Source organism: Oncorhynchus kisutch, linkage group LG8 (assembly GCF_002021735.2).
Source record: "Oncorhynchus kisutch isolate 150728-3 linkage group LG8, Okis_V2, whole genome shotgun sequence".
Taxonomy (NCBI): domain Eukaryota; kingdom Metazoa; phylum Chordata; class Actinopteri; order Salmoniformes; family Salmonidae; genus Oncorhynchus; species Oncorhynchus kisutch.
Genome location: NC_034181.2, coordinates 39,549,926 through 39,570,720, shown reverse-complemented (window position 1 = coordinate 39,570,720; position 20,795 = coordinate 39,549,926). Strand labels below are relative to the sequence as shown.

At 43.0% G+C, this 20,795-nt stretch overlaps 2 protein-coding genes across 2 annotated transcripts in view; one reads left to right on the top strand and one right to left on the bottom strand.

Moving 5' to 3' along the window:
- LOC109895694 (transient receptor potential cation channel subfamily M member 6-like) overlaps nt 1-1,673 on the top strand; it is a 6,346-nt gene extending 4,673 nt beyond the window's left edge. Inside the window, exon 7 of the mRNA XM_031830306.1 lies at nt 412-1,673. Coding sequence (XP_031686166.1) covers nt 412-497 — 86 coding nt within the window. The 3' untranslated portion in view covers nt 498-1,673. The remainder of the gene's footprint in view (nt 1-411) is intronic.
- The window catches only part of rorb (RAR-related orphan receptor B), a 33,950-nt gene continuing 14,181 nt past the window's right edge, over nt 1,027-20,795 (bottom strand). The window contains exons 2-10 of the mRNA XM_020489600.2: nt 11,523-11,608; nt 11,246-11,387; nt 10,305-10,733; nt 9,468-9,589; nt 8,357-8,489; nt 8,091-8,198; nt 7,841-7,951; nt 7,387-7,499; nt 1,027-5,369 (exon numbers count right to left, since the gene is read on the bottom strand). Coding sequence (XP_020345189.1) covers nt 5,205-5,369; nt 7,387-7,499; nt 7,841-7,951; nt 8,091-8,198; nt 8,357-8,489; nt 9,468-9,589; nt 10,305-10,733; nt 11,246-11,387; nt 11,523-11,608 — 1,409 coding nt within the window. The 3' untranslated portion in view covers nt 1,027-5,204. The remainder of the gene's footprint in view (nt 5,370-7,386; nt 7,500-7,840; nt 7,952-8,090; nt 8,199-8,356; nt 8,490-9,467; nt 9,590-10,304; nt 10,734-11,245; nt 11,388-11,522; nt 11,609-20,795) is intronic.

Sequence of the window (20,795 nt, the reverse complement as noted above, 5' to 3'; positions counted from 1 at the left end):
AGGGGGAGGGACTTGCTTTGTGCGGTGTGCTGGGCTCTCTTTGATTACATATTAAACAGGGCTTTGTGCTGGCAGAGTGCTGTGGAGACATTAGCTTTGATTAGATATTAATTGCAGTCTCTGGGTAGACCCGAGACACACGATACTAGCATCTAGAGGGAGCCTCAAAATTCACTCCAAAATAAACAAGTGAGCAAACAGACAAACACACACGCAAACATTCAGCCATACTGGTTTTGATATTTTCAAATGTGCTTTTTTCTTCTTCTTGTGTCCTCTCCAAGATTCCCATAAAATCAAAACATATTAATGAAAAATCCATGGACTTCCTCTCCGGTCTGATCCAATTATCTTTTAAGTGGCAATGACTACGTCGACTGCCATGCAACTGATTGATGTTTGTGTTGTCAGATTTGAAGAGGAGCACAGACAGCTGCGGGAAAACAGAACACAGATCTTCTGAAGAGGAAAGTGGAGTGATCGTGACCAGAGTGTAACCTCTGACTTGAAAGCAGAAGTCCGCCATCCTAACCTCTGGTTCAGGTGGGATGAAGTTGCCATTAAAGCATAAAGACACTGATCAGTTTAGTTTCTTTCTCCCGAAATGGTTATGGATAGGAATAGGGAAGGCTTACTTGATCCAGAGGTGTGCTTAAGGGAAACTTCTACCATGAATAAAAGCACTCACTTGGGGCTTTGAATGGATAGTGTACATTGTATAACGTCATGTGGACTACCTCTTGTGTTAGATGGCTGGTAGGGCTTTGGTTTTAAAAAGGATTAACATTGCATTAGTCTCAACAGCAAGCCAGATGCCGTAGTCTTGCATTCGTTCCAGCTATGGCGTGCATAGTGGAGGGAGACCCAAGGCGAATACATTTTATGTACATACTCCCCGCCGTATTTATTTGGACAGTGAAGTGAAATTTGGCTCTATACTCCAGCATTTTGGATTTGAGATCAAATGTTTCATACGAGGTGACGGTACAGAATGTCACCTTTTATTTGAGGGTATTTTCATACATATGTTTTACCGTTTAGAAATTAAAGCACTTTATGTATCTAGTCCCCCATTTGAAGTTGTCATAAGCATTTGGACAAATTCACTTAAAGTGTATTAATGTATTCAAAAGTTAGTATTTGGTCCCATAATCCTAGCACGCAATGACTATATCAGGCTTGTGACAAAACAGGAAACCGTCTTTAGAGACAGTGACCAAATTGCTCTGGCTGGACTCAAGCATTTCTTTATGAAATTAAAACAAAACTTGATAAAAAATTTTTTTTTTAACTATTTATTTATCAGTCATTGCACATTAAAGCTTCAATCTAGGATTTTTTTTTCTTCAGCAAAACAGTCCCTCTCAAATGTTTTTTTTTCTGTTTTCAAACACTCATATTTTCATTTTTATTTTTAGCAGTGCTGAATGCTAAAATGTATTGTTATGCTGCTGATGTTCAAACTGGTTCCATGAAAAAACCCGATTCTTCTCATCGAGCATTGGCATAAATCGGTTGGCATGGTTTATGTAAAATACTAATACAAGAATAACTCAACCTGATCTCTTGGTGGTTGGAATTCGCACAGCTCAGACTCAAACTATTACAAGTATAATGGATAGCATAGATTTTTTTATACTGCTATTAGTCCCTTCACAGTTCCCATTGAAGATGTCAGCATTGTTGCCCTTAAAATGCTAGTTTGTGTGTTTGTATGTGAATGGAAAAAGAACAAGACAGAAATGCATCCATAACATTTCTTTTATTTTTCTTCCCACAAAGAAATGTCTACAAAAGCGATAAAATATAGAATTTAACAAAAATCACTTCAGACCTTGACTTCATTATTTACATCTCGAAGGAGGAGACACTGAGATGGCTCAGGAAAACTCAGAACTTCAACACAACTGGATCACCAAAGCTCTTAATTTATGTCGCTACCTCTCACTCACACACACACACACACACACACACAAAGCTGGGTCACAGCTGGGTCAAAGTTCTAAGGTTTGAGCTGACTCAACAAGTGAAAAAAGCAAACATATAAACAAACAATTCAATGTAATGAAATACACACTTGCCTCAAAATTCCCCTTTTTGATTGGACCTCAAGTAAACTCACAGTAAAGCAACTATTTCCCATTACGCCAATCGAGCTTGTCCTCTCTAACTATGGCACTTGAAAAAAACATGTTCCTTTAAAAAAAAAAATTTTTTTTAGTTTCTGTACCCCATACCTTTAAGGGTTTTGGTCACAGATGCTACATTTACTTTACTTTCTCACCCTGGGAAGCAAAGACATTCTAATCAATAAATTAACCATTTCAACACTACTCCAATAGCACACACGTTTAATGCATTAAGAAAGTATACAAAGCATCAATAGAACAAAGAACCTCAATTTCTCCCTCTCTCTCTCGTTCATTCACTCTCTTTCAGCCTCACTCTCTCTCTCTCTTACACAAGCCCGCACAAACACGCACACACACACACAGGTTCTCTAAGGAGGCAGAAGTTGGGGTGTAAGTTTATTTGACTAAGCATGTGAAACTTTTCCGATGAAGTATATAAAATGGCGGCGCACGTTGTCCAGTGGTCTCGTTGGGATTAACAACCACGTTTTGTCTGCGCTCCATGGTGTCTGTTGATGGAGTAAAAGGCGCATAATGCGTTCAGTCCCTCACACTGAAAACGCTACTCCATAACATTCAGAATAAAATAATCCCACCCCTGCCAAACCCACCCATCACTCCCACCCCTGACCCACAGCATTGCTTGAGAAAACACAAAAGCCCCAATGTTTCATTGCCATGAAACGGCATGCAAAGATAACAGAACGACAATAGGCTAATAGTAATAAGAGTATTAGTAATAATAATAACAATAATAATAATAATAATCGTAATAAAATTCAAATAATCTTACAATACAGTAGTAAATGCTTTCCAGATATTATTGCTACAGTACCTTACAGTGTTGATTTGTCACTCAGATGACCAACCCCGTCCCCCAAACCCAACCCCAACCCCCTGATTCACAGTCTAGAAAGGGAAAATAAAAACAAAGTGGGTTTAAATTCACTGTCCTATAGGCATGGAATGGTTGGACGCCAGCTTAGTTATGGTCTTCCTTCATTGTAACACAAGCAGCATATCTAGAACAGGGGTGGTTTTATGAATGCACCTATTTTCAGGACATTAAAGGAATTTCTGGGACTATTGTAGATAATGGCTCTCCCCATTATATGGACCCAGACAGTGAATCTTAGACAGACAGACACACAGACAGACAGACAGACAGGACAGACCTTGTCTGGGTAGGTTCCTTCGCTGGGAGCCACCAGCATATTTATCTCTCCCAAAAACGCTTACATTTTTCAAAAATGTAAAAATGTTATTTTCATGCAAAGACAGAAAAATCGTTGCTCCCTGAGAGAGATGCTGTGTAGTGCATTGAAATGCAAGTGATTGTCTTTAACGAGCCACTGACCTCTGACCTATGAGGGGAGAGGGATGGGAACTACTTTTGGGCCAGTGGTGGAGGGGGGTGTATGCAATGAGGGGTTGGGGGTGGGGAGCTATGACTAGAAGCTCATCCTGTGTATACAGAGGATGACAGGACAACATAGTGGTCACTGCATATGGGAAAGGGTGGGGGGTAATGGATATGGGAAGTGGGAAGTGGAGGAAAATGTCTCAGGTCATACTGTTCAGTACACTGGCACTGGCTAGCATCTATTCTCCACTAAAAGCTCAGAGGGATTTGGCAACTGTGCGAAACACGTAAACGTGTCTATTATAACATCTAAGGAAATCCTCGAAGATCTTCAACATTAACATTTAAAAAGCATTTGAAAAACATTCTAAACTGTTCATAAATTAAACAAAACAGGAAGTGATTGTCTATCATAGCTTACTATAAAGATTATACAATGTATTGCAACTTTAAGTGGCAAACGTTTCAGTGAAGAATATCTATTTCCCCTAGAATAAGCAGTGCAAGAGCTACAGTCCCAGAGTGCACTCTCTGTAATGTGGAATGTGTTTCAAGTTTCCATTTTAATCTGAAAGATTGAACGTCCGATTGTCAGTCAAATTGAAAGAAATGATCAGTGGACATCCTGGTGTATCCACTCCAGCTAATCATGACTACCCTGTGATTGACTGTTCTAGAAGGACGAGGCTGAGCAGAGGAATGCGAGGGTAAGGATAAAGCAGTGTGAAAGTTCTATCTCCTTGGAGAGAAAGAGCGAGAGAAAGTATTCTTCATTTAAGATGCCCAGTGATTAGCATGGGCGTAGATTGTGCAAAATGAGGGGGATGTAAGAGAGGAAGAGGTTTATGCAGTGTCTAGGGTTCTTATATTCACTGACTAACTAAGCCATCATGAAAAGACACCAAGATCAACACAGTCGTTTTGGCTAGGTGGGGTGGAGAGAGGTGGCGGGAGGTTTAGGGGGGCTGGCAGGATGGCAATCTGCCAGAAACTTTTTTTTTCTCACACAAAATAGAATATTTATGTACATATCTTCACCTTGAAGAGTAGCCATAATTGTTTTACTCCTTCTTTTACAGTTGAATAGTTCTCAACTGAAAGATGCAATACCCTCTTCACATATCAACAGAGCCCAGACAAGGTTTCTCGACGTACCGAGACCACCAGGTTTAACCCAATATTCTTTAACAAGTCTCATTTAAATCTTGACAAATTCTGTACACATTAATCTATCAAGTAAAAAAACACATAGACAGGTTATCAGCCACATAGGGCAGCTGCAGTTTTAAATTAGGACTAAAATATTAACAGAAAAATAAGTAATACTGGAATCCGCTCTGTACTAAAGAATATCTACAATAGTTTTTCTGAATCCACACGAATCCCCCCCCCCACCTTCAATATCACAATATCATGTAAAAAAAAAAAATGTATCAAAGATAAACAAATTGACTTACCCAGTTAAAAGACAGCTTAAATGTGCTAGTTAAAGTCTGTACATTTCTGATCAGTTCTGAAGAGCCCCTTGGTCATGGGTGCATTATATACATTCTTTAGACTGTATCGGTGAATAGGGTTGGATAAGTGCTGGACATTCCTAGTGTTTGCGGCTGTAAGTGTCTGGAGGGTCCGGGCCTGGGGTCCGGTTGCGGTAATGATGCGTCCGCGGTCACGTGTTGGTCCACTCTCTGAGATTGGACCGTAGGCAGTCACTTGGGTATGGTGATGGCTGCATTGGGGTCGGGATTGAAGAGCTCCTTGTAGAGTGGGGGGAAGAGCACATTGACCGTCTCGGGATGAAGCTGCTGGAAGGCCTGTAGCTCCTCGGTGTGGAGAGTACACAGGGCTGACAGCGTGGGGATCCGACCAATCAGCTACAGAGGACAGAGAGGAGTCAGGGGTGATGGGTCAAGAAGTCTCAGGCTGTACAAACTGCAGCTTAAGCAAAAAAGGCTGTCTAAAATACACTGCCATCCAGGGGTGCAACTTCACTGGGGAAGTGGGAAATGCTTCCCCCCCCACACATTCTGAAATTGCATTTTTGTCCCCCTCAGTTTTATCATTGGAATATGATACAAAACTAGGCAACGGTGTGCTTTAGGACCACGCGGACGCCTCAGAGCGGTCAGGTAAGCTGTTTGGAGTGTTTATCCGATTGGATAAAACTATATATATACAGTGGGGAGAACAAGTATTTGATACACTGCCGATTTTGCAGGTTTTACTAGTTACAAAGCATGTAGAGGTCTAATTTTTATCATAGGTACACTTCAACTGTGAGAGACGGAATGTAAAACAAAAATCCAGAAAATCACATTGTATGATTTTTAAGTAATTCATTTGCATTTTATTGCATGACATAAGTATTTGATACATCAGAAAAGCAGAACTTAATATTTGGTACAGAAACCTTTATTTGCAATTACAGAGATCATAAGTTTCCTGTAGTTCTTGACCAGGTTTGCACACACTGCAGCAGGGATTTTGGCCCACTCCTCCATACAGACCTTCTCCAGATCCTTCAGGTTTCAGGGCTGTCGCTGGGCAATACGGAATTTCAGCTCCCTCCAAAGATTTTCTTTCGGGTTCAGGTCTGGAGACTGGCTAGGCCACTCCAGGACCTTGAGATGCTTCTTACGGAGCCACTCCTTAGTTGCCCTGGCTGTGTGTTTCGGGTCGTTGTCATGCTGGAAGACCAAGCCACGACCCATCTTCAATGCTCTTACTGAGGGAAGGAGGTTGTTGGCCAAGATCTCGCGATACATGGCCACATCCATCCTCCCCTCAATACGGTGCAGTCGTCCTGTCCCCTTTGCAGAAAAGCATCCCCAAAGAATGATGTTTCCACCTCCATGCTTCACGGTTGGGATGGTGTTCTTGGGGTTGTACTCATCCTTCTTCCTCCAAACACAGCGAGTGGAGTTTAGACCAAAAAGCTCTATTTTGTCTCATCAGACCACATGACCTTCTCCCATTCCTCCTCTGGATCATCCAGCTGGTCATTGGCAAACTTCAGATGGGCCTGGACATGCGCTGGCTTGAGCAGGGGGACCTTGTGTGCGCTGCAGGACTTTAATCCATGATGGCGTAGTGTGTTACTAATGGTCTTCTTTGAGACTGTGGTCCCAGCTCTCTTTAGGTCATTGACCAGGTCCTGCCGTGTAGTTCTGGGCTGATCCCTCACCTTCCTCATGATCATTGATGCCCCACGAGGAGAGATCTTGCATGGAGCCCCAGACCGAGGGTGATTGACCGTCATCTTGAACGTCTTCCATTTTCTAATAATTGCGCCAACAGTTGTTGCCTTCTCACCAAGCTGCTTGCCTATTGTCCTGTAGCCCATCCCAGCCTTGTACAGGTCTACAATTTTAACCCTGATGTCCTTACACAGCTCTCTGGTCTTGGCCATTGTGGAGAGGTTGGAGTCTGTTTGATTGAGTGTGTGGACAGGTGTCTTTTATACAGGTAACGAGTTCAAACAGGTGCAGTTAATACAGGTAATGAGTGGAGAACAGGAGGGCTTCTTAAAGAAACACTAACAGGTCTGTGAGAGCCGGAATTCTCACTGGTTGGTAGGTGATCAAATACTTATGTCATGCAATAAAATGCAAATGAATTACTTAAAAATGTGATTTTCTGGATTTTTGTTTTAGAATCAGTCTCTCACAGTTGAAGTGTACCTATGATAAAAATTACAGACCTCTACATACTTTGTAAGTAGGAAAACCTGCAAAATCAGCAGTGTATCAAATACCTGTTCTCCCCACTCTCTATATATATATATATAATTGTCCCCCCACTTTTAAAACCAAAGTTGCACCGCTGCTGCCATCTAACAGTGCCTAGGTGTGACGCTCTTCGATGTGACGCCTCACAACAGATGTACTCTACCTTAGCCAGCGTGTCCTCATCCATGTGGTTCTTCTGCATAATGTGCTGCAGCGCAAAGTAGATCTTCTCCTGGAGCTTCTGCACCTTCCTGGGCTCCATCAGCCACGGCCGGTCTGACAAAGGAACACACAACCACATCACACGCCAATCAATCAAATGTATTTATAAAGCCCTTTTTTTTACATCAGCAGATGGCACAAAGTGCTTATACAGAAACCCAGCCTAAAACCCCAAAGAGGAAGCAATGCAGATGTAGAAGCACGGCGGCGACGTAAAACTCCCTGTAAAGGCAGGAACCTAGGAATAAATTGTGTCCGTCTTACTACTAATAAAGACAGCCTCAGTAATGTCAGTCACTGTGACCGCAGCATTCTCCAGCCAGGCAGTGCCTCAGTAAGGTCTGCCTGTAGGTGGCAGCAGAAGGTAACTGTGGCTGTGTGTCGTGAGTACTGACCTGTGGAGATGAGCACTGCTGCGGAGAACAGAGCGATTTCCTCCTCAGTGAGCTGCAGAGAGCACAGACTCTTGGCAAAGTCAAACACCGCGCTGACCAGATCGTCACAGCCTGAGAGAGACAATAGAGAGGCGGTCAATTCATTGTCATAGTTATACGTTGTCCAGAGCATTATGGGTACTGTAGTACATCATGCTACTTAGATGACAGTCGATGAGGTGGTACAGTAGGGCTAGCAGCAGTGCCTTACCTAGAGCTTTGAACATCTGCATGCCCCCGTACTTCCCCTCAAACAGCACTGTGTTGTTGAGTGGGTTAAACGCCCGACACATTCTAACCAGGACCACCTCCAGACAACCTAGATAGAAAGAGACAAGTTGATGACTTTTTGCTAATATGTTTTTCATGTTGGTACTACATCGTTGATACATAAAAAATAAATAAATGTTTTAAAGGATGTGGAAACGTGGTTGTTTCAAGCTGCTTGTTTCCAGTAGGTCAGCAGTGTCAGCTCACCTGACTTGAGCAGAAGGATCTGGTCATTCTGGCACAGCTCCATGAAGCCTGAAATGCGCTTGGCAAACTCCACCACATACTGGATGGCATGTGTGATCTGGATGGCACACTGCTGCCACAGCATGTCTCGTGTCTGCAGAGAAATACACATGTTGGCAAGTTCAGAACTTCAGCTCGTATACACACTGCTATAGCACTTCCGCAAGTGCAAACAAATACAAACCGTATTTAACACACGTTTATGCCACAGGACTATGCCCACAACAAGACGCGCAGAGTTGTATTTCCCTTTTTACAGTTCAATGAAGTACCATACAGGAATAGGGAAAATGCATACTTAGAAAATTGTCAGCTCCCTCGCTACTCAGAATATCCAAAGTACAATATCAGCAAATTGCTTTTGTGTGTTCTATAGTGTCTGTCTGTAAGATGAATCTCTATGGAGAATATTTCAAAGGGTTCTTCTGTAATGACCCATAATCCATTAGACACAGAGGAATGAGAGAAGTCACGGTGATATAAAAGAACTAGTGCTGTTTCTCACACACACACACACACACACACACACACACACACACACACACACACACACACACACACACACACACACACACACACACACACACACACACACACACACACAAAGGCAGGCGGAGAAAAGGAGCGAGAGAGAGATAGAAACAGAAGAAGGAGAAACGAGCAGAGAAAGAGAGAACTTGAGAAAAAAAAGAGACAGAAAGAGAGGGGGGTAAGATTCTAGACAACCAGAGTTTGGAAGAGAATGAGGGCAGTTGGTATAGGGAACAAAAGAGACATTGGATGACAATAGAGTTGGGAGGTGCTCAGACGTTGTACTGTAGGTTAGTGAGCAGTGTAAACTCGGCTGGTCACAAGGAATACACACACACCACAGGAGGCTGCTGATAGGAGGACGGCTCATAATAATGGCCGGGAACGGTGCAAATGGAATAGCAACAAACACCTGGAAACCATGTGTTTCATGTATTTGATACCACTCTCCTGATTCTGCTCCAGTAATTGCCACAAGCCCATCCTCCCCAATTAAGGTGCCACCAACCTCCTGTGAGGTACACACACTCGTCACACTCACTTTGCTCTGGTACATCTTGATGTCATCGTAGGAGTGTGTTTGCCAGGCCAGCTGCTGGAGCTCATCTGCTGTGTATTGACAGGTCTCCAGGTGAGACTTTATAATGTTCTGGGCGATACGATCTATGGAGGGAGAGGGGGTGAAGATACAGAGTCAGACACACTTTGATCACAATACGAGCAAAACGGTAGCTTACCATTCATTGTCTATGGAGCATGAAACCAATGAACCGTATACAAGCTTAATGAAAACTAACTTTATTCAACTTCCGAAGGTTTCAGTCCTCATGCAACTTTCTATACTTTCTATCTCATCCACCAGCCTGGGGACAAAGTTGAATCTGAATCTGAATTGTAGAAAATAATTGTTGGGCTAATTGAAACGGGGTGTAGAAAACAGCAGAACGGATCTTTAAAATAATCAGCTAATGTATTGTGTACCTCCATCCAAGTATGTGACAACTCCAATAGAGAGTGCACTAGTAAAACTGTGTTCAGCTGACTTGATATTGCAACCTTAGTAAGGCAGGCAACACTCAAGCTTCACTCTGCAATCTGACAGGGTGTTTCTTGCATTAATGGGCTGAGCTTCAATATGATGCCCCCCCCCCTAGGAAAGTCTGATCTCAGGTTGCTCACACTGCTTATCACAATGACAGCTTATCACACTTAGCCTCGCCATGACACCTCCCTGTTCAAATCATCAACTAAGGCCTGGTGTCTTCCTGCCCCCTACAACACTCGGGCCTCATTATGTCATGCACCTAATGTTTTTGAAGGCGGCACTGATGGTCCAATTGAACACCTGTGAATAAACTTAACCCTAACCCTTAGTTACCTAGCTCTCCCATGCTGACATTGCTTGGTGCCAGCTGACTGTCCTGGTAGGAGCTGTAGTTGAACAGGTTGGTCACAGGGGTCAAGTCATAGACAGGCTCCTGCTTGATGTGCTTAATGCCCGCCATGTCCAGGCCTGACTGATCCGGGGAGGGCTGGGTGGAGTCCATACCGTGGTAGTAGCCGCCGGGGGCACCACCGTTCACCTGGCCCTTGGGTAGCTCGATAACGTGGCCGTTGGCGTAGGTGCCTCCGATCTCGTGGTTAAGGGTGTTGAGGCCGTTGGTCAGGCTGGAGGAGTAGACGCGCGCCAGGGCCTCGGCCTCACCAGTCTGCTGCTGCCGCTCATTCAGGATCCGCTGCTGGTGCTTCTGCACCTCGGCGTACAGGCTGTCTCGCTGCTTCTTTGACATGCGGCCAAACTTCACCGCTACGCACAGAGGGAGGGTTCTTTATTAGTCACATTGTGTTTGGTTTCTCTCTCAGCTTCACCTGTGCTTTTACATTCCAGAGATTACAATAGTATTTGACAATCTTAAAGGGATAGTTTGTGATTTTGACAATGAAGCCCTTCATCTATTTCCCTAGAGTCAGATAAACTTGTGGATACCATTTTTGTTTCTGCGCCCAGTATGAAGGAAGTTTGAGGTAGTTTCGCAAGCCAATGGTAACTAGCGTTAGCGCTAGCATGCTAGCTGTAACCGAAGCCTTTCAGTTTTTGCGCTAAGCTAGTTAACATTGGCTCGCGAAACTACCTCGAACTTCCTTCATACTGGACGCAGAGACAAAAATTATATCCATGAGTTCATCTGACTCTAGGGAAATAGATGAAGGGCTTTATTGTCAAAATCGCAAACTATCCCTTTACATAAGCAAGTGTCTACACTTGTGTTTGTGTATGTATTTGTGTGTACGTTCATGTGTGTGTCGAAGCGGTCTCACCATCTCTGGACATTCCGAGTGCGAGACACTTCTGTAAGCGGCAGTGCTGGCAGCGGTTTCGGTTGGTCCTGTCGATCAGACAGTTCCTCTGGCGAGGGCAGGAGTATGCGGCGTTGTTCTGCTGACTACGTCTGAAGAACCCCTACAGGACAATCACAAACACGAGCGGTCAGTCAATGTTTTGTAAATAAAGGAAAATATAGGAAAGAAGATATAAAAACAAAATGACAGGAGAAGGATGGACAGAGGGAACAACAGAGCTGTGTTGACAACTCACTTTGCAGCCCTCACATGTGATGACTCCATAGTGGATTCCTGATGACTTGTCTCCGCAAATTTTGCATGGTATAACTTCGATTTGGGCTGTGAACAGAGAGAGGGGAGGGGAAAACACACATACCTGAGTTACATAACCGTTTTATTGGATCACACACACTTGCCTGTACTGTACCAGTGTTAATGGCCGCTCAACTTTTCCCCCACTGTCAGGGGGCTCATTAGTGTGTGTGTGTGCGTGTTAGGAGTGTCCAGTGACCACAGTAACCAGTGTAGCCACGTAGTTCAAGACAGAGAAGAAGAGTGACAGATAGATTGAGCGATAGGTGGCACATATCTGCTGAGACTGCACACTCACTATAAAGAGATTAGACACTCAATCTAATCCTAAATGACTTCCTTCCTCCCAAGCTGTTTCCTTGCAATGCACACTGGCTTATCTAAAGCACCAATTCCCCAATATTCTTTCTGTACCTGAACCTGGTAGAATCAGGTAAGATGGTTATTAACAGACATTTCAGGTGATTATAAAACATGTTTTGTTTAGTTACTTTTTTCTTGAAATGTTTCTCTAACTTTACTGCAAGTCAAGCTAGCTAGCAAACGTTAGCTAGTTAAAAGATAGGCTAGGTTGAATATAAAATTGTGGCTAGCAACCTCAACCTAACAATTATCATCACAATACACTTAAATGGGAGGCAACAGTCATATATATATACACACACGACCATTCAAAAGTTAGGGGTCACTTAGAAATGTCCTTGTTTTTGAAAGAAAAACAAAAAAATGTGTCCATTAAAATGATCAGAAATACAGTGTAGACATTGTTAATGTTGTAAATGACTATTGTAGCTGGAAATGGCCGATTTAAAAAAAATGGACTATCTACATAGGAGTACAGAGGCCCATTATCAGCAACCATTACTCCTGTGTTCCAATGGCATGTTGTGTTCACTATTCAAGTATATTATTTTAAAAGGCTAATTGCTCATTTGAAAACCCTTTGCAATTTTGTTAGCAGAAAGAAGCAATAAAACTAGACTTCTTTAGACTAGTTGAGTATCTGGAGCATCAGCATTTGTGGGTTCGATTACAGGCTCAAAATGGCCAGAAACAAATAACTTTCTTCTGAAGCTCGTCAGTCTATCCTTCTTCTGAGAAATTAAGGCTATTCCATGCGAGAAATTGCCAATAAACTGAAGATCTTGTACAACGCTGTGTACTATTCCCTTCACAGAACAGCGCAAATGGTCTCTAGCCAGAATAGAAAGAGGAGTGGGAGGCCCCGGTGCACAACTGATCAAGAGGACAAGTACATTAGAGTGTCTAGTTTGAGAAACAGACTCCTCACAAGTCCTCAACTGGCAGCTTCATTAAATAGTAAACACAAAACACCAGTCTCAACGTCAACAGTGAAGATGCGACTCCGGGATGCTGGCCTTCTAGGCAGTTGACAGTGCATGCCATAGCAAACACCAAGCCATGAGGTCGAAGCTCCAAGACAGGATTGTGTCGAGGCACAGATCTAGGGAGGGGTACCAAAATATTTCTGCAGCATTGAAGATCCCCAAGACAGAGCTCCAAAGATATTTTTGGCATGAATGTCAAGTGCCACATCTGGAGGAAACCTGGCACCATCCCTGTGGTGAAGCATGGTGGTGGCAGCATCATGCTGTGGGGATGTTTTTCAGCGGCAGGGACTGGGAGACTAGACAGGATCGAGGGAAAGATGAAAGGAGCAAAGTACAGCGAGATCCTTGATGAAAACCTGCTCCAGAGTGCTCAGGACCTCAGACTGGGACAAAGGTTCACCTTCCAAAAGGACAACGACCCTAAGCACACTGCCAAGACAACGCAGGAGTGGCTTCGGGACAAGTCTCTGAATGTCCTTGAGTGGCCCAGTCAGAGCCCGGACTTGAACCTGATCGAACATCAATGCAGAGACCTTAAAATAGCAGTGCAGTAACGCTCCCCCATCCAAACTGACACGAGATTGAGAGGATCTGCAGAGAAGAATGGGAGAAACTCCCCAAATACAGGTGTGCCAAGCTTGTAGTGTCATTCTCAAGAAGACTCGAGGCTGTAATCACTGCCAAAGGTTCTTCAACAAATTACTGAGTAAAGTGTCTGAATACTTATGTAAGAACTTGTGATATTTCTGTTTTTTAAAAACCTGTTTTTGCTTTGTCATTATGGCTTATTGTGTGTATATTTTTATTTATTTATTTTTATTTAATCCATTTTAGAAAAAATGTCAGTCTCTCGATGTGCAAAACTGATAGAGACATACCCCAAGCGACTTACAGCTGTAATCGCAGCAAAAGGTGGCGCTACAAAGTATTAACTTAAGGGGGCTGAATAATTTTGCATGCCCAATTTTTCAGTTTTTGATTTGTTAAAAAAGTTTGAAATATCCAATAAATGTCGTTCCACTTCATGATTGTGTCCCACTTGTTGTTGATTCTTCACAAAAAAATACAGTTTTATATCTTTATGTTTGAAGCCTGAAATGTGGCAAAAGGTCGCAAAGTTCAAGGGGGCCGAATACTTTCGCAAGGCACTGTATCTATGCTGGTTGAGAGAATGCCAAGAGTGTGCAAAGCTTTCAAGGCAAAGGGTGGCTATTTGAAGAATCTCAAATATAAAATATATTTTGATTTGTTTAACACTTTTTTGGTTACTATATGATTCCATGTGTGTTATTTCATAGTTTTGATATCTTCACTATTATTCTACAATGTAGAAAATAGTCAAATAAAGAAAAACCCTTGAATGGTGTTTCCGAACTTGACTGGTACTGTACACATATGTATTTTAAATTATTATTATTTGTATTACTATTTTCCCCTAACTCTACTACCCCTCCTCTAATTGGAGTAAACTAATGGACAACAACACCTAGGCTTCTACTTCCAGGTTATACATACTATATACATTTTACGGACACAATGCATTTTACAGTAGTTATCTTTTGTTTTTAATCGAATCCTTGAGCTTCCCTCAACCCCTCCCATCTATCTCTCAAGACCATCCAGTTTTGATTTATATTTGCCATATATTTTTAAACTGTGCTGTGATGTTTCACAAAAGTTCTGAACCTTTCTTATTCTCATCAATTTTACAGATTGTAAATGAAAGAAACATTTTTGCCAAAAGTATTATTATATTATTGATCGATTGACTTAGATTTTTCAAATCACCCAGCAGTGCTATTTGCAGAGTTAGCTCCAGGTAAATGTTGCAGTCCTTCAGCCATTCCTGAACATTCGACAAGGGACCCCAACTGGGTTGTGTTCATTTGGAACCAAACGGAAGAAAAATGGACAGAAAAGAAAAAGGAAGGGACTACCTGGATTTGTCCAATAAGAAACACTAGTTTTCCTTTTACGTTGCAAACATTATTTGTTTTACGTGTGCCCTAATGAACACAACCAATGATTCATTACAATCTGTGGTAGAGCAATAACAGAAAAACTGTACACTATACAAAGTACACAGAGAAATTACATCTAACCTTTTAGCCTATGAGTGTAGTAATTTGTGGTCAAAGGCAATGTCCAAAAGTATGTCTTACCTATGGCATCCGTTTTCATTTTCCGCAGAGACACATGCATAAACACATGTAGCCTACACACACCGCTCTGTGTTGCAGCTACAACAGGATAACAGGTGTTTTAATGTGTGTGTGGTAATGATTGGTTTACGTCACTGCATCAGCAGTGTTTATGGAGTGTGTGTATGTAGTTTGTATGTCATCTGTGTGTGTATAGTGTCATAATGGGATTAGCTCAGGGAGATAATGACTACTCAGAGTTGTCTGCTGCCTAAGCTGGAGCTGTCTTGTACCTCTTTACCCAGGGAGGGATGTCCCACTCCCCCCAAAAAGCCTGAGTAAGAGAGGGTCCGACTGCGTGTGTAATGACCCTGACCTCTGTGACCCCGGAGTGTAAGACCATGTGGTGGCACAAGGTTATTTAGATCCTGACCCCACATGACCCAGGACACTATTATGTGAGACAGACAGACAGACAGAGACTGACAGTAGGGGTTAAAACTGATGAGGGGTAAGACAAGGCTCTCTTGAGAGCTGAAAACCCTCAGCAGACAGGACAGTTTGTATTTACCCCCATTTATATAATCTTCCACCTATTCCTTTCCCTTATCGATCTACAAGCCCTACATACCCATTGTGAATGAGTCATTAACTGTGTGTCTGGGGGGGGGGGGGGGGGGGTGCATGTGTGTGTGTGTGTGGACTGGGACTGTGAGTGTTATGAAGGAAGGACTCTGGGTTTGTTCTAGAGGTGACCCATTTCCACCAGTTCCTGGCCAGTGCCAAACTGGGTCAGCGCAGCGGGCTGGACTGGGCCGGACTGGGAAAGAACATACAAACAGTGTGATGCAGTGAAGATGTCTATTTATAGTGTGAAAAACAGGTCAGTTGTGCCTCAGGAAATGGCAGTAAAAGAGAGAACAACACTCTGTGTTTGTGTGTGTGTTCAGCCGCTCTCATTTACAACCACGTTCTGCTATATTCCCCAGAAAGTCTCTTTGTAGCTCCTTTAGGAACAACTCCTAATTGAACTTCAAGGAAGGACATCTTAAAAACGCATTTATCAACTGACCAGTCTACAGTTTATAATAATGTTTTGAGGGGTGTGTGAACCGACAAAGATTATAATCCAGCTGTCAGTATTTCTGTGTTCATGTGGGTGAGTGTGTATGAGTGTGTAAGCTCTTGGGTGATTTTGTGTATGTGAATTTGTGTGTAGGCGTCTGTATTCTTATGTGTGTGTTTGAGAGTGTCTGTGTGTATGTCTCTGTGTGTTAGAGATTGTGTGTTTCAGAATGTGTGTGTGTGTGTTAGAGTGTGTGTGCATAGCCACCGGGCCTGTCAGGTGGAATAAGGAGCCAGTCGTGACAGCTTGGCTGTTGCTAAGACGACCACCCACTCGCTTCTGTCGTCTGCCTGTCAGAGTAATGATTTGCTGAGCGGTCACACACACGCCTACAGGAAGTGATGTCACCAAACTATGGAGTATTTCTTGCTTACCATCACCATCCTACCCTTCTTACTGCCTCCTCTCACTTGGTGCACCAACACTATGGTTGCATTTTGCACCAAGTCAAATCAAGTGGCTCTAAAACGGTGTATTTACGTAGTAGTACTGCAGACAGGTACATTGAGTGCAGTTACTACTGTATATATGGAACACGTGCTTCAGGATCCTATTCTACATGAGTTTAGAACAGATAGATAGCATATAGATAGCAGATAAATAGCTGCATGAATGATTCCTAGGCCCTCTGACTGGCTGGCTGTGTGGGCGTGGCTGCCCTCTGACCCTCTGACTGGCTGGCTGTTTGTTATCCAAAGGTTATGTAAGAGTGCAGCGCTGGCGATTCCATGGCTAAGAGGAGCTCAGCCCCACAATCTCCTCAAAGAGAGAGAGAGAGAGAGAGGACAAGAGAGACACAGACACCAACAAACAGACAGACAGACAGACACAGACAGGTGGGTTACAAAAAAGTAAGGGAGACAGTTTTGTAGGGTAGTCTGGTTGGTGCAGTGAGTGATGTGCAGTGAACTGGCACGTGGAGTGTGTTAATTGATTTTTAATGAAGTGAGGAACTCCACTCAGTCTCCTGGGTTCCCAACTCTCTAAATAGAGCCTTAATTAGCTTCATTAGAGGAGATGGGAGCATCCGTACATGAGCACTGGCTTACCATAACTCAATTTATAAAGCACACACACACACACACACAAAGCAAGACAACATCAAAACTTGAAATTGCCATGTGGTCTCCTGATTAAATGGGCGGAAGTTGATGTGCTTGATGTACATATCCCAGAAAACTTAAAAATAGATTGGATGTTGAAACTGTGGAAAGGGAAATACCTGTCCATCTACGGGAAAATGACCCAGATTAATGTCCTATTGACACCGCAGGTTCCATATTTATTCATGGCTCTGCTGACTCCAGGAGAGTCCTTTTTCAAGCCATTCAAGACATTTTATTTAATTTATTTGGAATGGCAAACCATTAAACGGCCCCCTTTGTATTATGAACATGAGTTAGGAGGGTTAAAATTAGGACATATTAAGGCATTAAACCTCCCTCAAAATGATATTTAAATCCAAACTGGTTTTGCAGCAGACTACTAAGAGAGGCACATCCAAGGTTCAAAGTGGTCTTTTTGCCGTTATACTGATTAAAACCAACCATTTCCGGTGGACTGATAATGGATCCCTGCTTAAAGTAGGATCCTTTTTAAATGAAGCGATACAGAGTTGGTTACAATTCCAATTTCATCCTCCAGATGAGGCAGAACAAGTATTACAGCAAATAATGTGGTTAAAACTCCAATGTACTAATAGAGAACATTTTTTCTTTTTTGGGGAGAAATGCATAAAATATGTTTCTGAATGACATTGGAAGGTAAAACTGTCACACAAGCTATTAACAAAGGGTGTATGGAGATGTATATTCCATCCCAAATTATAGCCAACTCATTGAAGCTCTGCCACAAAAATGGAAGAGGCAATTACTCAAAAGAGAAAGGAATTCAATGATTTGTCTGCCTCCAATGAAAAACAATCACGGCCTAAAATGTATCAGTTTCACTTAAAGTCGAGAGGTTTGATAACTATGCCGCTTCGAATTCAAGATTGTTGGGAACAGGTTTTGTATGATGCCAAAATCATGGCATCGGGGGTTTATGAACTGATGTACAAAACAACAACTGAAGCATCAATCTGTTCTTTTCAATTTAAACTATTAAATAAATCTGCACCACTTATGATGGCACAACAAGCAGAGGGATGTTTCCGGTCACCATTCCTTTTCCCGGTAGCCATCGACTGGATCATGAGGAAGACAACAGGGAACAGGCGAAATGGCATACGGTGGTTTCTATGGACACAGTTTGACGACCTCAACTTTGCAGAGGATCTAGCACTCCTGTCACACAGTCAAGAGCAAATACAAGATACAATACCAGACCTGGACACCACATCATCCCAACTAGGACTCCATATCCACAGAAACAAAACCAAGATAATAAGGCTCAACTGTTCAGCCCCTGGTTCGACTGTGATCTTGCAGAGTTACTCCACCTCCAAGAATTGCATTTGGTGAAAGGTTCGGCACCCACATACTCAGGCTGACTGGCTCTCGTTCAGGCAAATGAGAAATAAGTGCACTCAGGCTATCCGGAAAGCCAAAGGTAGTTACTTTAAGGAGCAGTTCTCTCTCTATGGGTCCAACCCCAAGACGTTCTGGGCAACGGTTAAAGACCTGGAGAATAAACCCTCCTCCTCACAGCTGCCATGTTTCTTAATGTTGATGATGTGGTTGTTACTGACAAGAAGCACATGGCTGAGCTCTTTAATCACCACTTGATTAAGTCCGGATTCCTATTTGCCTCCTTGCCCATCCAACATTTCCTCATCTCCCACCCTGTCACGACGTCCGCCAAAGTTGTTGCCTCTCCTTGTTCGTTCGGCGGTCGTTGTCACCGGCTTTCTAGCTGCCACTGATCTACGTTTCTTTTTCTATTTGTTTTGTCTTGATTGTACACACCTGGTTCCCATTACATTATAATTATTTTCCCTATTTAACCCTCTGGTTCCCAATATGTTTTGTGCATGATTGTTTCTTGTTGAGTGTTAGTAGACTGCTGTGTTACGGTGTGTTTTCCCTGCGTGGAATTTTATGGTTGTTTCTTTTCGAGTAAAGTATGTTATTTTACTCAGTTCTGTGTCCTGCGCCTGACTCCATCCTCACCGCTGCACACTGACACATGACACACCCCTTCTAATGCGACAATCCCCAATGCTTCTCCCTCTTTTCCCCCTGCCCCGCTACAAAGTTTCTCGCTGCAGGCAGTCACTGAGTCCGAGGTGCTAAAGGATCTCCTTAAACTTGACCCCAAAAATCCATCTGGCTCAGACCCCTTTCTTCTTTAAGGTTGTTGCCCCTATCATCGCCAAGCCTGTCTCTCCTTTCTGGCGAGGTTCCCATTGCTTGGAAGGCAGCCATGGTTTGTCCTTTATTTAAAGGGGGAGATCAAGCTGATCCTAACTGTTATAGAAATAGGCCTATCTTCCTATTTGCCCTGTTTATCAATAGTGTTGGAAAAACTTGTCAATAATCAACTGACTGGCTTTCTTGATGTCTATAGTATTCTCTTGGGAATGCAATCTGGTTTCCGCTCAGATTATGGATGTGTTACTGCAACCTTAACGGTCCTCAATAATGTCACCATTGCCATGGATTCTAAGCAATATTGTGCTGCTATTTTTATTGACTTGGCCAAAGCTTTTGATATGGTAGACCATTCCATTCTTGTGGGCCGGCTAAGGAGTATTGGTGTCTCTGAGGGGTCTTTGGCCTCGTTTGCTAACTACCTCAGAGTGCAGTGTATAAAGTCAGAACATCTGCTGTCTCAGCCACTGCCTGTCACCGAGGGAAACACAATTCATAGATTGGCAGATAAGGGTGCTCTAGAGCGGCTAGATGTTCTTTACCATTCGGCCATCAGATTTGCCACCAATGCTCTTTACAGGACACATCACTGCACTCTATACTCCTCTGTAAACTGGTAATCTCTGTATTCCTGTTGCAAGACCCACTGGTTGATGCTTATTTATAAAACCCTCTTAGGCCTCACTCCCCCCTATCTGAGATATCTACTGCAGCCCTCATCCTCTAAATACAAACACCCGTTCCGCCAGTCACATTCTGTTAAAGGTCCCCAAAGCACACACATCCCTAAGTCGCTCCTCTTTTCAGTTCGCTGCAGCTAGCGACTGGAACGAGCTGCAACAAACACTCAAACTGGACAGTTTTATCTCAAGCTCTTCATTCAGACTCAATCATGGACACTCTTACAGACAGTTGTGGTTGCTTTGTGTGATGTATTGCTGTCTGTACCTTCTTGCCCTTTGTGCTGTTGTCTGTGCCCAATTATGTTTGTACCATGTTTTGTGCCGCTACCATGTTGTGTTGCCACGATGTTGTTGTCGTGTTGTCTTGCTACCATGCTGTGCTGTCATGTGTTGCTGCCTTGCTATGTTGTTGTTTTAGGTCTCTTTATGTAGTGTTGTGTTGTCTATCTTGTTGTGATGTGTGTTTCATCCTATATTTATATTGTATTTATTTATTTCAATCACAGGCTCCCCGTCCCTGCAGGAGAGGCCTTTTGGTAAGTCTTCATTGTAAATGAGAATGTGTTCTTAAATGACCTGTCTAGTTAAATAAAGGTTCAAT